The sequence below is a fragment of the Numenius arquata genome, chromosome 3, assembly GCF_964106895.1.
Source record: "Numenius arquata chromosome 3, bNumArq3.hap1.1, whole genome shotgun sequence".
NCBI lineage: Eukaryota > Metazoa > Chordata > Aves > Charadriiformes > Scolopacidae > Numenius > Numenius arquata.
In genome coordinates, this window is record NC_133578.1 from 65,470,674 (window position 1) to 65,487,377 (window position 16,704).

The following is a 16,704-nucleotide window of genomic DNA, read 5'->3' on the forward strand; positions in this document are numbered from 1 at the left end:
GTCTCTGAGTCTCAGCTTTATTAGGCACTGTGTGCTCTGGGTTCATGCTGAAAATAATCAAGGCTCAGGGAAGCTAAATCTACTCTGGAGCTGCAATCTGTTTGTGGTGTTAGCTTTGATATGTGATGCTGCTAATCCTTTCACTGAAGACCTGTGCCCTTCTACTCTGTATAGAAGAGATTTTTCAAAATGAAGCAATCATGGGCTGTGTCAAAAGATGTTTCTGCTTTGCAAAAGTCAGGGAAACAAATATTCATATACTGCTGATGTTTTATTCATTGCCTCACTCTGTTGCAAAAGAAACTAGTACTGATCTTGCCTAAAGGACTTCAGTACACTGGTGTCCATGCTGTGAAATCAGTAGGGTTTGCGTTGGAGCAATTGTGGCAGTCAGGGTGTGAATTTGGGGAGAACTCAAAACAAAACACTTACCTCCTTTGAGTTTAGTCTTGGTTTGTGGCTAATCACTTGTTTTGTTAATGAGCCAACAGCGCTAGAGGTGTTAGCTAGCCTTCCTTGACTGAGAGTGTGTGCCAAGGACAAGCGGACTCTGGGGCTCCAATAGGTTTAAACAGAGCCAAACAGTGCCTTAAAACTCCACAAAAGGTCGTTACACTTTTCAGGGTGTGCTGCTGCACCAAGACCCTTTGGTTCCTGTGCTTCCAAATTCTGTGAAAATCTGAAAACAGGGTTACTGGTTTCTGTGTTGTGATGCCAGGGAAGGCAGAGAGCGGAGGACTGCACCCCCCTGCACTGAGACCCACCTTTGGGCCTGTAGTTTAAAGCACAGCACGATTTGAAAAAATGAAGGGTTGCATGGTTTCAATAGGCTTTTGCACAGGACTGCCATCTAATAAAATGTGGATGGCAGAAATCTTTAAGTTTTACTGGCATCACTGAGAACTGAGTGTCCCTGAGCAAGATCAAAGTCTTGATGGTACGAACACATGGGCAGTAGGTTAAAGCCATCCCTGGGGAGAGCAGAGCTGGGCGAGCATTCCCCTGCCTGGATGTGTTAGGATGGCCCGTTTACTGTTACAGTGCCAAGGAAGGCTAGTGCTGTATTCGCTGCTAAATGACTTCTATCAGGATGGTGATATTTTCTTGCTTTTGCACTAAAAGGGCCCTTGAGCTGCCATAGATGTACAGTTTGAATGATGGTATAAAGAGTATGTGAAGGTATTGAAACCATTTAATAGTGACTGCTTGTGAGGCAGAGTATGAAGTGAGGGATAATTACTTTTATGTAATCAATTATGATATAACTGGGCAATACTGACGAGAAGAAAGTCACACAGATTTATTTCTTTTTCCAATCCTATAAATTTCTCAGAGAAGAGGTATTACTTCTTCCTACAAATTGTGCCTCACTGACTACCTCGGATAGATCTACAACAGTAACACAGCTGCTAGAGACTTACAAAGACTTCTCTGTGCTGTAAAAAAAGAGTAGAAGAGTAGAAGGTAAAATAAATGTCATTTTTCTGCCTTCTTCTTCTTCAATAGATATATGAAGAGAAATTTGAGGAATTCCTCCTCTTTGGGACATTTTTTGAAGCCACGATGATTGACAGGAAGGTTGGGGACAAGCCAATAACCTTTGAGGTTTCTGTTGGTAAGTGTATTAAGCTCTTCTCCAAAGCAGAGAGGGAGTCTCAGGAGCAAGAGGATGCTGCATGTTATTGACAGCTGTGTCTCAGGGCTTGGGAATCAGCTTCAGAGCAGGCCTTACCTGCTTGAATTAAACCCTGATCATCATTTCTCTGGGTAGCAGCCAAGCTGGGCATACTGATGCCAAGCTCTCTCTACACCCAGACACCCTGTATCAATACAAATCCTCTCACCCAATATATACAGTGACTTACACAGTATTTAGCCTCCTAATCTCTTCAGAGACCCACCTCAAATAATTTACCCCAGGGTAGAGTTCATTCTGTGGTGCCCATTGCAATTAGTCCCTGGCTGTGAGGGAGCCCCTTTGCAGGAAGGACCCATGTGGACCCTCTTGGCCAATATCATTGAGCTACATGTGGGTCTGTGAGTGTAGGGGTGATGTACAGCCAAGCCTGTACATGCATGCATGTACCAGCTTGTCCTCTAAGATCCTCCTGGTAAGTCCTGTCCTCTTCCTGAGTGAAGCAGGACTGTACTAAGTGTGAGACCTCCTCATGGTGGAGCTGAATTGTCCCTGGGAGCAGACTAAAGAGAAAATGAAGACATTTTCATGAACATTGAGTCAATATTTGCAAAGCAGAAGAAATTTCCCTTAAGAGAGAAGCTTGAATTGGTCTCATTTCCCTTGTAGGGGTTTGCTTATCTCTGTACTAGCCCCACTTAGAGTCCAAGTGCACAGTATCACCCTGGTAGTTCCCATCTTTGTGCTTGGGTTACCTGAGTGTGCTCAACTGTAAGGCTTTATGTGCAGGGAGAGATGTCTGTAACAAACAGGGCAATCAATGAGTGATATTGATTCCTGCTGAAACTCAGCAGGAAGCAGAGCTGATAATGACAAGACACTCATTTGTGTAGTTGGGCGAGAAATTATACTGATTCTGGTCAGAATTAATACTAAAGATGAATCTGGTCCTGAATTCTGGACCTGAACTTTTACCAGCTATCTGTGCAGTTGAAATTTGGATCCAAATTTGCCAAATGGCCATTATTTGCATGAAAGACTGAACCAAAAGTCCAGATCAGAATGTCATATGGAATGATTCAGCACATCCTTCTCCTGCAGGGAATGTTTTCTTCCTGTTTCTAATAAAATCTGTAATTGCAAGTCTGATGGATGCATCTCCTTCCCAGTGCTGATAATGCAACTGCTATGCAAAATTTGCTTGTCTGAAAATGGGCTTTAGCACTTCTGTGATCATCCATATATTGTAAAGAAGACATACATTTGCTATGTAAATCAAACACATACTGGGGCTCCTGCATCTAGAAATATCAACAGCAGTATTGTTTCTGCTTCTGAAATTCTTTAGCAAATGCAGAAGGTCCTGGGGGTCAGCAACCACAGGATCACATCACTTAGTGGTGAGGGTAGTTTACTAGCTATATATCACATAGGGCATGTAAGGAAGTATTGTCCTGGCGTCTGAAAAGTCATTGAGACCAATGTACTCTGTCAGGACCTTTATAAACTGTGGTATGGCCAGAACAACTAACGAACAAGAAGGGACAAAGATTTTCCACTGGTATGACTGGTCTTTCTCTTTTTTTGAACCTCATCCAAGTTTACTACCTCCAAGCTCTTCACTTGTAACCCCGTGTCTCTAGGTAACTTTGGAAATACTACTGATGGGGTGTCAGCAGGAGCTGGAGGGAAGAAGAAGACACGTGATGGAGAAGCAGAAGAAAGCCTGCTGCAGGAGGGGGAGGATGAAATTTTTCGTGACCTTGGAGTACCCCTGATATCCACCACACCCCCTGAGAAGCCACTGATCACAGGTGGGAACAGGTGAGGATCTGTGTTTCAGAACCTTATCATGCATGACTCTGGTTCCTATTTTATAACCCTGCAGGACTCATTAATGAACCCTGGAAGCATGAAACAGGTTGTGTGGAAATGAGGCTTTCAAATCCTCAATTGCAGCTTTCACAACAGTAAATTTTCTAGGCTCGACTGAAGTGAGTGGGCTCTGAGCCATTTTACATTCACCTTCTCATCTTGGCCTCATGGGCTCTCGAACTTCTGGTGTTTCCAAAAGGGCTGCGTTATAGCAACTATAGATCTGAAAGCCATAGGAAAGTGCAACTCCTTCAGTGCTGTCCCTGGTTTAGGGATAACATCCACCCAGTGACCAGCTCCAGAAACAGAATAACACATCAAAAATATTGAAATCTGGTCAAGACAAAGTCAGCTTCCCAGAACACTTTCCAGACCTAATAATTATAGATGTAGACTTAAATGGCAAGTAGTAACAGATGTAGGAGAAAATAGTCCTTGAAAAAAAGAATGGACCAATGGATGAAAACATGCACAACAGTTCTTCTAAATGGCCTTGTTTATAAACAGAATCATAAAGGTTTCATTCACTTCAAAGATGTTAATAAAAAGAAATATTTCCTTTGTTGCTTTGGTAGGTAGAATGATCCTCGATATTGCTGAGTGCCAAGACTAGATGGTACCTCTTTCTTTAAAAGGCCAGGCACTGCCAAGCAGTTTACATATATAAGGACCAAGTGGGAAATATCACCTGGATCTGTTTGGTTTCTGGACCTCCCTGAAGTTAAAAAGTATTTTCATCCTTTCTTGTGATCAATGGCTCAGTCAGATTAAATAAGAGCTAAAGGAAGAAAACAAAAATACCATGGTAGAAATTTCTGTTTCTGCAGCAAATAAATAAAGGAAAAAAACGTTTGACAGAAAGATAGTTGCCTCTCCTCATTAACAGGACTACAGATTTGGATACATGCTGCATTATTTTCCTTCCTTAGAGACTGTGGGATTTTTATTTTTTCCCTTAACAAGAATTTAGATTTAAAGAACCGTTGTGAAAGAACGAACCATTCTTCAAATCTGCTATTTGGTTCTTGGCTCACTCCAATATTAACAGAGTTTTCTCTCATTAAAGATCCCTTTTCCTCAAATTTATGTAAATTGCTGCGTCTGTTTTTTCCCTCCTGTGCTATCTAAAACAGTTTGGCCAGCCACAGATACCAACTAATAACATTATGACTGCCATCTCATTGGCATCTTACTGGTCTCATCACTGGATATTTTTAGTATTAATCAGTACTTAATGGGATATCCAATAATTTAGATAAACTCTGCAATTTAGAATCATAAATGAACAATAGAAAACAAAAAGAGTCCATTTTGGAGATTAAACCCACTAACTAATTAAAGGAGCAGGCAGAGCAATAAGACTTCTAAAGCAGACACAATGAAATTGCCAGGAATTTTCCACCTTTGTATCAAAATGTATAGCAAAAAGATAAGCTAATACTGAAAAAAATGTGCCTCCCAAATTCTTAACAGAGGGAATAATAGACATGAAAGTTCAGTCTTCCATGTTAGTTATTTCATGGCTATATAATTTTCTTAGTAAATCCCATGAAAAGACTCAAAAGCTCTATGAATTTCAGGTTAAGATGTTCTGGCACTGGGAGACAGTTGAATTGTTTTTCTCTCTTATGAAACCACCAAAATTAATGATTGCCTGAGACCTGTGTAGCTATGCTGTGCACCGAATGTGATGGGTAACATTCACCTTGCGTAGGTTATTGAGGAGAAAGTAAACGGGAAATTCTTTTTCTCTTTCAATATCCCATAGGGCAGTAAAATGAAGTTGTAGAGAAGATCTTCATCTTTTATACAGAAATATTCTCACATAAACCAATTAAGGATGTGTAGAAGTCAGGAGGTATGGATAGGACGCTCAAGAGCGACAAGTAACTTGTTTTCTGTGGGCTTGTCTTAGTGGTTAAGCACATGTGCCCAGTTCTATCTGAAATGACTTAGGGTATCTGAGGCATCCTTACAAGAAAACACAAGAGACGCAGCCACTTCTGGGCCTGCAGGATGCCCTTGCTTAGAGAACTCAGCCTGTTGGGGCTCTGGATTTCAAGAGCAGATGATCGTGACTTTCTAAAAATTTGGCTGTGGTCAGGTAAAGAGACCTTGAAATGGAAGAAGTGAGGTTTTTCTCTCCATACCAAGTGGACTTTCTTTTCTTGGATACCACAGCCTCTCCCAGAGGAGAGGAAATGGAAAATGCAACCATTTTTTCTGCCAGTTGTTGAACATCATGAAGCACAGGAGTCTTGGGTAGTTTTATTCTTCATTATTTAGGGAATCAGTTTCTGTGGAGAAATACTGAAGGGTCACAAGGGAAGTTGTGCTGGTTTTGACTGGGACAGAGTTAATTTTTTCCACAGTAGCTTGTATGGGACTATATTTTGGATTTGTGCTGGAAACAGTCTTGATAACACAGCAACTTTTTTGTTATTTTGAGTGGGGTTTTACACAGAGTCAAGACCTTTTCTGCTTCATTCCCACCAGCAAGTGGGCTGGGGGTGCATAAGAAGTTAGGAGGGGACACAGCTGATACAGTCAACCCCAAACTGACCAAATGACATCATGCTCAGCAATATAAAGCTGGGGGAAGAAGAAGAAAGGGGAGGAGTGACATTTGGAGTGATGGTGTTTTGTCTTCCTAAGTAACCATTATGCATGATGGAGCCCTGTTTTCCTGGAGATAGCTGAACCCCAGCCTGCTGACGGGAAGTAGAGAATGAATTCCTTGTTTTGCTTTGCTTGCGTGTGCGATTTTTGCTTTACCTATTAAACTGTCTTTATTTCAACACACAAGTTTTCTCACTTTTACCCTGATTCTCTCCTCCATCCCACCAGGAAGGAGTGAACCAGTGGCTGTGTGGTGTTTAGTTGCCGGCTGGGGTTAAACCACAACACAAGTATGCACCAGAAAATAGCTGTCCAGTACAACCTCTTCTCAGCTGCAGAGCACATATTGGTGGTATTGGGTTAGAGTCATTCCCAGAAGAACATAAGGCCATTTATAGAGCTTCATATGCATTAAAATGCTCTCCACTGTCCCACCATTAATAAGGAAAATGATGAGACCTCTAGTGCTAAATTCAATATGGCTGAGAATGGTGTTTCATAGGCCTATGATATTTATATAAAGGGAAAATAATGTGCTTGTCAGGTACACGGTTTTGACATAATGCCTACCACAAGTCTAATCCAAACATCAGGCTTTGTGGCAGGTGTGCATTAAAGTCTCCAGAGCCTCTGGTTATGCTGGCATCCTGCTCACTTTTTTCAGTACAGGACACTCATACAGCTGAACAGCCAAAGCAAGCAGCATTACAAAGAGTCAATATGGCAACCTGGACCTCAGAAAAAGTGAGAAAACAGAGAGCAGTGGATGCATTTCATCACTGAGTTATTATGAGTTTGGTATTGCTTTTACTAAGTAGGGTCCTGCAGATCAGCTTCTGCCTCTCCTGCTGAGCTGCATGCACAGCCATTGCTATTGAAGAGGTGATCAGATTTTAATCTTTGCTCCTTTATCCCTGTTGCTTCCCACCATTAACAGTATTTCAGAGCTTCTCTGCATGACTCTGCCTGGCTTTTCTCCCACCCTGGAAAGCACTGAAATTAGATCCATTGACCTCAAGCTTTTTCTCTTCAGGGATCTCACAGGTAGCATAAGTGATGTTTGTGTTTGTTCTTCCCAGTATTTACTGGTCAGCACATGTGAACATGTCCTTTTGTGTCTTCGGTTTCTGTGCTGTGAGAGAGCGCCAGTTTTTCTTTCCTGTGCCTCCCCCTGATCGCCTCTCTCACCTACGTGATCTGCTCTGTACTTTGTTTTTATAGGAACTACCAGTACCTGCCATACGATGAGAGGAAGCCCTGTATCTGTGTCAAGAGCTATTGGGGCAACCAGATCTTTCGTCTGTACTCTTCCAACACTCTTGAGAAAATGGCAGAACACCTGGTAGGTGGCAAACACCATCCCAGGCTCATGTATTCAGCAGAGTATGGCAGTGAGAGGTCATATTCCTCAAAACAGGCCTTCAAAATTTCCCCCAACTGCGCTCCTTGCTGTTTATTTTGTGAAAGAGTAGCTTGTATCAGCCCCTTCTCTTTTTTTTTTTTCTTTCCAAATTGCTTTGATCTATTAGAGTTAGTCAAGCATTCCTGTCCACAATTATTATTTTTTTTTGGCCATAGAGATGTCTTCTTTTCTCAGAAATGTTTTATTCTTTGTAACAAGAGTCAAACAATTAAAATATGAGATATGAAATAATTGTCTCCTATGGCACTTCCTCTGTTGACTTTTTGCCCAGACCCCATGGTTCAACCCATTTTTATGCCAGAGAATGTTTAAAGGACATTTTTTGGTTTTAGTTTTCCTAAAAACATTGATAGAGACAAAATGGCATATCGTCTCATGGGCAGTCACTGTGATGCCCTAGTCGTACTGTTTTCCCATAATGATGTTTTTTTCTACCCTTGTTTAAAGTTGACTATCAACAGTCTCAAGAAAATAGCAGTTTTTGTTTTTTTTAAGTGACTTCTAATGTTGAATGCTTTAATTTGGGGCACTCAGATTAAGAGTCTGATTCATCCCTCATTTATCCTTATACACCTCATAAGCAGCAACACTGAAATCATACTCATGCAAGGTTGTATCATGAGAAGATAGTGGCTTATAGGCCAACATTTTGAACCCAGGTATTCGAAAATTAAACATCTGAATATATATATGGAGAGATATGTTTGTCAGTGTACTTGAACAACCACAGGCCTTGCTGGAAATCCAGTCATATACTTTCGTTTGTAACAACAGACTCCATTTCTCAATGATAACAGAAGGTGTTGCAGTAGACCTTGCATACGGATCCAGGCGCCTGCTGAAGTTAACTCCAGCAACTTACTAAATATAAGCAGCAGGGCTGGAAACAGAACCAAGGAAAACCTCAGTTTTTCCTCCTGCCTCGTGGAAAATGTTTCCCACTGACTGATCTTCACCAAAGAAGTGAGAAAACAAAGCTGCTCCAAACAGTAGTAGCTTGGACTAGTAGTTGGAGAGACTGGGGAAAGGTCAAAATAAATCATGCTGCCAGAGTCTTCTCTCTGCACACTTCAAGTATAGCGATATATCAAAGGTCCTGTTCTGTCAGGTTACAAAGTCGCCTCCCTCATTCTTGCTAATCATACAGTGAATAATGGTGTGATAGCACTGGCAGAATGCCGAAGTGCCCTCCTTTACATAACGGCTTTTTTCATGTGTTTTTTATAGGAAGAATCATTAGAGCAAGTAAAGGACTTGATCAAGGTTTCAGAGGTTGCATCCGAGGAGAAAATGAGGACAACTCTAAATGATTTTATCAATCAAAGCAGGTAACTACACTTACTAGAGGCATACAGAAAATTAACTTTAATGTTCACTACGAATTCGAGGCTAGACAAGGAAACAGATGATAAATAAAAAAAAGTACAATAAACTTACTGAGATATATATTTTATTTATTCTGTTATAAAAGCAAAGGCCTTCCCAAATTGCAGTTTATATTTATACAGAGAAAATATTTTATTGTTATTTTCTATATTCAGTATTGACAATAGACTGCTGCCGATCATTGTTATATTGTTTTGGTTTTCTGGACTCTAAGAACAGAATGTGTATGGGATAACTAGGATTTAATAAAGTGTGTGATAGACATACTGTAAAAAAGAACAAGGTTATGATAAAAACAAAGGATTGCACATGCTGGGATAAATCACCCAATGGGCTCTGTGTTGGGTGACACGATTGGGCTCAAAACAGATATAAACCCTAATTTCTAGTTATTAACCCTGTTTCTGTGAAACGCGGCGCAGAGTTTTTTGGACTCAATTCTTTGAATCTTATAGGTGTTCGATATTTATTTTAGAGAATTTCAGCATCTCTGTCTTCTGGTTCATGCACTGCAGCAGACAGAGAACATTTCATTCCAATGTATTTTTGCAGCTCACATTAAAAAAATAACACATTTAAAGAACTTGTTGTTCTTGTGTCATAGGGCCTTCATTACCATTGCTGAAAAGCAGCCTAAAGGGTTGAACTACACTGCTTTGGACAAAAAGAGACTCATGCTGTTCAAGCAAGAGCTGGTATGTGTGTTTTTTCCTTCAAGTGTCAGTGTAATGATGTTAACTGAAAGCACACTGGTTGTATATATTTTAATTTCTATTTGATTTCACCATACTGGAGTGCTTTGTAATTAATATGAATATAGTATCCAAGAACATTTTTTAATAAACCCCACTGTGCTTAATAAAGGGTTGTAAGATAACCTAAAATAATTCAGAACATGTTGTTTTTAAATACGAATAAGACATTATAATAATGAGCTGATTTTTCTTTTCCATGCATCTTAAAATGGGATGATGGTTCAGTGGAAAAAACACCAAATTAACACTGCTGTTAGGCACTTAATTACTGTTGTGGGGCTGAACTTCAAGACTAATAAAGTCTGGCATTTGATATTCTTGGACCTAGTCAGCTCCTCCAGGGAACCAGTAAGAAGAAACCAAACTGGGTGGAGGTGGTCTCAATGTTTATTAGCTTTATTTACTGTTTGTAGCACAGAATTCAGTTGACTTCTCTCAGGACTGAAGCCCAGTAATTCTAGGTGATAATCACATGTCTCTTGGGACTTCCATACATGCGGTATGCATGCAAAGAGACAATGGGAGACATTCACATTTTATGTTATTCAGCTCCAAAAAGTTGATCACTTTCTGTTGTGACAAAGAAGATAATGTTACCTTGAACCAAGTGTCTCCATCTTGTCTTTTCAACTTGAACTGAAGACTGTTTTCTCCTTCTGTGTTCAGTTGAAACTACTTGATAATGCATTAAAAATGCATATTGTCTTTCCTGACTGCAGGAAGCAATGTCCAATGATGCCAAGGGAATTGTTCAGCAGCAGAAAAAGAAGATGCCTCTGGATGAAATGATGCGTGAGACTCAGAACTTTATAGATAAAATTCGATTCTTGGTTGATGAGGTAATCCACACAGAAATTCAGATGAATTTAAAGTCCAGGGTTTGACTTTAATTTTCATAATCCTGTGTGAATAATAACTCCTGGCCTGGTTATCCAAAGAGTTCTCCTTTGAGTATCTGGACCCAATCCTGTTTTGCTTTAAATGGAGCTGGTAACAGACTGGGCTATGTGATATGGAGAGGATGCAGTACAGAGAGTTTTTTCTTTTTTTTCTTTTTTTTTTCTTTTTTTTTTTTTTTTTTAAATAAGATCATCCTATCTGTGCCCTGGTGGTTTGGAGGCAGCCTGCTTTTTGATCTGAATTCATGTCTCCACTTGTATGGACGCAGTGATTTTGAGCTCAGGGGTCTCTATTCTGTACTTCACTGGGCACACACTGCTTAGACATGCTGTTAAGCCCAAGAATAATGGAAGAACAGACATATTTGGTCAGGCCAAAATCCAGCCGGTGCCATCTCTCCAAGAGCTGTCTGTGCTAGCAAATTACACAGTGCCATGGCTTTTCCCTGGCTCAGAGAGAAAGTGGCACAGCCTGGCATGGTTTTCAGCCTACACCCAAATTCTCTTCCTTCCCAAAACAGCGTGACCTTGCTCATAGTGTCTCCTGGGAACAGCCCCTGGGCTGGTCTTTGCTTCCAACCACGTTCAGGCTTTGCTTGGGGGCAGAGAGTATTTTAACAAAAAATAATGGTGGTAGCTCATAGAAAGAACTCAGTTCAATGTTCATTGTCATTTAACAGCCGCAGAATACGGTGCCTGATGTGTTCATCTGGATGCTCAGCAGCAACAAGAGAGTTGCATATGCAAGAGTACCAGCAAAAAATATATTGTATTCTCCAGCGAAAGAGCAGAGAGGCAAGGACTGTGGGAAGATTAAAACCCATTTCCTGAAAGTAAGTCTGGGGCACTCTGCAAACACAGGTAATGCCTGGGGAGCATTCAGAATTCAAATTTCTCCCAGGGATTGTATTTTACAGGCTCATCTTTGAAATGTACTAAAAATGTGTGCGCGTTTATATCTGCCATCTATTAATGTTTGCTTCTTACATTTATGCTTGTCCTTCTTTAAGCACTGTGTCATTGCCAGACTTTCAGTGTGTGAGTAATTAATTCTCTCATTACTTGTTATGGCAAGTATGTAGAATTGTTTGTCTATAACTGTATACATAAACAGAAGAGGTACAGCCTCTTTGCTAGCAAAGATGTCAGAATGCAGCACATGGAAGTCTGTGAGGAGACTGGTAAGAAATCAGCAGGCAGAAACTCAGATAGCAAAGAAACCTAGGTATTCAGTGGTAGTACAGCAATTATTTATGCTTGTTATTTATAATGTGCCAAAGTTTGTGCAATATATGTCCAAAATATTGTTATGGCATTACTCATCTTGAAGGAAAGTCTTAGTGGATATACTCCTACAAAGGCAGTGTGACCGTTAGCACCTGGCAGTGGAATATTATGCAATGGAATTGTTACTATGGCCATCAGGAAAAAACGAAACACATAAGAAAATAATAGCTGCATATAATGACTTTTTAGTCATTCAGTTATATGGGAAGACTCCCACAAAGTACAGCTGAAAACAGATAGAAATATCTCAGCTCCTGATAGTTGCCATAGGTACTTGTTAAGTGCAGTACTGTTTGCCTGCATGAACAAAAAAATGCCATAGTTAACTCTCCAGCCCTGATAATATCAAGAGTTACCTTAGGAACAGATAATGCCTAACACTGAGCTTGGCAGAGCAAGATGAAGTGGGAAGAGGGAGGAAGAAAATAATAGTATTTTTTGTCAAGACTAGTAACACTTTATACTGGAATATGCTTTCTGATGTGCCCAATGGAACAATATTTTTAGTAATACATGAGACTATTAGAGATGAGCAAAAATGCATGAAATGGGAAGTGGGCTGAAGTCTTGGAAAAGTAGGGTATCAGCTGGTACTGGTATGCTTGCAGCTAATTAGGTAGCCTGGACACACCTCTGCATATTAGGAAGTATGCCATTTACATAGACTTTCTTCCCTAAGAATCACAGAAGTTTCTTGTGCTAAATGAGCCTCAGGGCCACTCACTGTGGAGAAAGGCCATTTATCAGTTTATCAACTCAGTGAATGCTCCTTTATTTTACTCTGGCTTGGTAGCACTCAGCATCCAGCCATCTCTATTTCTTGAGCTTGTTGGTGATGGGTATATTTTGTTCTTCAGTTACCAGGCAAGCGCCCACTGGGCTGGACTGTGCAGGCAAAGGTGGACATCTACCTATGGCTTGGACCTGCCAGCTATGCCCACAGCATCATGGAGAATTTGCCTGTAGGATATGAGACTGAATTACCATCTGACACCAACTCAGGGCACAGTGCGGTGCCCTCACCTGCCTGCCTGCTGTATAAAAGTAAGGCACTGTTTCTTCTCCATATTAGCAATTATTAGCAAATATTAGACATGACCCCAAAAGCTCTAATTCAGAGGGTGGCACAAACTCTATGTAAAGTAACTGTTCTAAGATGATCGTGACTTAGCATTTTTCGTCAGAAAAGGCTGGTTTCATTGCCATGTCATCAGTGCTGCCACTGACACTTTGCGGATGTCGGGGAAAGAAAGGACCTGTTTGCTCGCAATTTCTGTTCCCTGTCCCTTGGGTCTGTCTCCTTGTAATGAGGAAGCATCCTTCAGTTCTCCTGATGAAGCTTTGGTGCTGAACACTGAGTAGATAAACCAGTGATGGGAGATAAAAACTGGCAGTTAACAACCTTGCACTAGAGACTTACATCAGGCATTGATTTTATTCTGAGTGTCTCAGGTGTTTCTTTAGTGAGACAGCACTGGCAACACTTGTCCCCTTGTCAGATCCTGGTTGGACAGCAGGTGATGAATCTTCCCATCCTACCTATGTGCTGCATCATTTTGATGAAGCTGACATAACTGTTTTCTTTGCAATGATGTAGCCCCACACCTCTTCCAGCTGAGAGCCCACATGTATCAGGCGAGGGGGCTCATTGCAGCTGACAACACCGGACTTTCTGATCCTTTTGCAAAAGTTACTTTCACATCGCACTGCCAGACCACTAAGGTAAGTTCCAAAGTCTCAGTGTATGAAACCACATTTTTTTCCCTCAATTAAGCCATGAAAAGGAAAAATCTTGGATTTGCTAGGAGGCACCTAGCAGGATAAGTTAGATGCCTGCTGTCAATGGGCAACTCCTGACAGTCTACTACAAGCAAGGCAAAAGTTGAGGTATAATCTGTTATTCTAACATGAGGTGCAGTAGTATTAGTTTATTTTAGCTCAGATGTCAAATTCTCTGGGGCTACTGGGACTTTGTAGCAAGTGAATTACCTTTCTCTACATCTTTCTCTATATGTTTCAAGTTTGGGCTGTTGTCATTTCTTGGTATGAGGATGAATCCCCACAGTTCTCTTTTCTTATAATCTATATGTGCAATGACTGAGCAAAGAGTGAAGATCTTTATTTGGCTTCTGTAGCCATGTGAGCCAGCATGGCTGTCTGCGATGGACTTTGGCAAAGCACATTGGTGGTTTTAGAGTGGCAAAGTTGAAATGAACTGAAAAGAGAGAGGTGTTAGACTTTCATCACCACTTAAATGCTGCAAGAATGTGCCCACAGGGAGTGGTCTCACATCTCCCTCCGGCATCTCCAGGGAGCACATGGTCTCCTGTGGATATTTGATGGAGCCTCTAGAGAGAAGGGGAAACTTCTGCAGAGCTCCAGCAGGAAGGCTGAAATAAAGCCCTGGCAAATGAGTAGAAGAATTCTCCTTCACAGTACACGAAGACTGGCTTTCAGAGGTCCTGAGCCCTCTACAACTACCCCGGAGTTAAAATGGGGCCAGGAGTTCTGAAACCCATGCCACGAGCAGAATTTGCTGGGCCAAATATGGTTTTCCTTCAGAAAAAGTATTTAACCACTCCCACCCCTCCATCCAACCCCTCCCTCCAAAGCCTCCACAGAAGACAGTTTTAATTTAATTAATTCTAAAATTCCTCTGACACCCTCTTCTCTTACGAAGCAAGTTCAGCTGCCAACAGCAGTGAGAAGCAAAACCCTTTTCTCTCCTCTATTCATAGGTGCCTCTTTGTGCTGTTTTTGCCTTAAGGATGTGAATTGATTTTTTCCTGTAATGTGATTTTAACTTCTTAGAAGTTGGTGGATGAAGCCAATGAAGTTAATGTTTAGATGCACCAGATTCAGGAAAGTAGAAAACTAGGAAAACTAGGAAAACTAGGCCCTAGGAAAAAACAGGAAAACAGCCAATAACTTGCATGTTTTTAGAAGACTGTCAGCCAAGTGCCAATAAACTGTAGTCAAGAGCCTTATTTCCATTCAAAAGAATGATAGCAGGTTATGAGTCATTTTGCAGTTGGCACATTTTTTCCTCTTTAAATGTTATCTTTGTTAAATATATTTCCTGACAAGACAGTTAAAACATTGTCTGCGATGAAATGTCATAAGCATCCACATAAGCCAAATTACAACAAATTAAAAACTATTGATTTATTATGAGTGATTCATTAAAATATCTTTTTTTTTTTTTTTTTATAAAGTGTTGTATGTCATTACACTGAAGTAAAAACAAGATTGAAAGAATGTACCCTGGAGAAGTGAAAACTTTAGGGCAAAGGCTTTATTTTAGTAGCATCAGACGTGCCTGCTTTCCTAAACCAACAGCTTTCCTCTAAATTTAATACTGAGCTTTGTCTACACGGACTGGTGGTCACATATTGATATGCCCGTGAGGAGTCTGTGAGGCAAACAGGGAAATAAAGATACCAGAGATGCTGGCCTCAAAGCAAAAGAATCATACTCTTCTGGCTGGAAATAGCTGCTAGAAAATGTGGTGTCTCAAACAAAGGAGTTGTCCAGGCCGTGGGAAAGGACGTCACCAGCAGATCAGCACATCCTGCTGAAACACGCCCAACCAAGCAGTGCATAACTCATTAAGCATTTCCTCTCTTTCATTAGATCATTTCTCAGACGTTGTCTCCCACCTGGAACCAGATGCTGCTCTTCAACAGCATTGTGCTTCATGGCGACAGAGAGGAGATCGCTCAGTTCCCACCAGAGATTGTCATTGAGCTGTATGATGACGATGCAGTGGTAAATTCAAAATCCTTCTTAGAAAAAGAATCAGGCTTTTACATCTCACTGCCAGTGTAACAGCAAAGCATGTCACTGAATAGACATTAAATGGAAAATTGTCAATCAACATGCATGCCCCCGGTGAATGGAGCTCAGTGTTACAGTGGTGCGCAGTTTAACATCTGAAAACATCCCTGAGACTCACTTTATGTCCTTGCAAAGTTGTGGCCTTGTTTTTTCCCAAGTGAGTCTTGCTCCCAAAGACTGGCTTAGAGAAACAAGAAGCATCTTTCCCCCACCTCCCTTACAGTCTCTTGTAAATAGTGTGTCTAAGTCTGGGGAGACACAGATTTATCTCTGACCGTGCAAACTCTGACACAGTCTCACCAGCTGAATATAGAGCTCAGAAACTTTGGGTGCTCTGAAGAGGTAATAAGTACTCAGCTCTTCGGCTTTCATAGCTGCCTCACATTTTACCTTGCTGTTTACTTCAGAAGGTTTTTTTCACAAATACTAAATTCTGCATCATCTTGGCTCCCATGACAGCTCTGAAGTTCAAACGCATTTGACACCAATATTTTCCTTTTTTAGGGTAAGGCAGAATATATTGGGTCCACAGTGGCTGCCCCTGTGGTGAGACTTGCTGATGAAAACTATGAACCACCTAAACTTTCTTACCACCCAGTGCATTGTGGAAGTCTTTCAGGAGGAGACCTTCTTGCTACATTTGAGCTTCTGGAGGTAAACTAGACTTTCTGGACCATTACACTTTTGCACCCTGGGCTCACAAAAGCAGCCGTGGCATCAAGGCCCACCACCCCCTTGAATTAATGGGAACTGCAACTAGAGCAGGATCATTCTGCTGTTGAATCTTATAGTCCCTATGCAATCTCTGTTGCTCCCTCCACCCTGCCGGGGACACCATATGCACACACACACACAGAGCACCGCCAACTCCTCACATGCTCTGAGCCTCATTTGCCCATCACTTGCTCTGCTCTAAATTGAGCTCTGGCCTGAGAAACAACTGTGAAAATCCCACCGCCATTGCAGTGACCTGCTCTTTGGAGCAGC

At 41.2% G+C, this 16,704-nt stretch overlaps 1 protein-coding gene across 1 annotated transcript in view; it reads left to right on the forward strand.

Moving 5' to 3' along the window:
• Nucleotides 1-16,704, forward strand: part of FER1L6 (fer-1 like family member 6) — a 67,575-nt gene that overhangs the window by 17,720 nt on the left and 33,151 nt on the right. Inside the window, exons 12-22 of the mRNA XM_074145992.1 lie at nucleotides 1,507-1,615; nucleotides 3,280-3,460; nucleotides 7,352-7,472; nucleotides 8,781-8,881; nucleotides 9,544-9,634; nucleotides 10,414-10,533; nucleotides 11,274-11,426; nucleotides 12,738-12,924; nucleotides 13,478-13,602; nucleotides 15,514-15,648; nucleotides 16,222-16,371. Of these exons, the coding sequence (XP_074002093.1) occupies nucleotides 1,507-1,615; nucleotides 3,280-3,460; nucleotides 7,352-7,472; nucleotides 8,781-8,881; nucleotides 9,544-9,634; nucleotides 10,414-10,533; nucleotides 11,274-11,426; nucleotides 12,738-12,924; nucleotides 13,478-13,602; nucleotides 15,514-15,648; nucleotides 16,222-16,371 (1,473 nt within the window). The remainder of the gene's footprint in view (nucleotides 1-1,506; nucleotides 1,616-3,279; nucleotides 3,461-7,351; nucleotides 7,473-8,780; nucleotides 8,882-9,543; nucleotides 9,635-10,413; nucleotides 10,534-11,273; nucleotides 11,427-12,737; nucleotides 12,925-13,477; nucleotides 13,603-15,513; nucleotides 15,649-16,221; nucleotides 16,372-16,704) is intronic.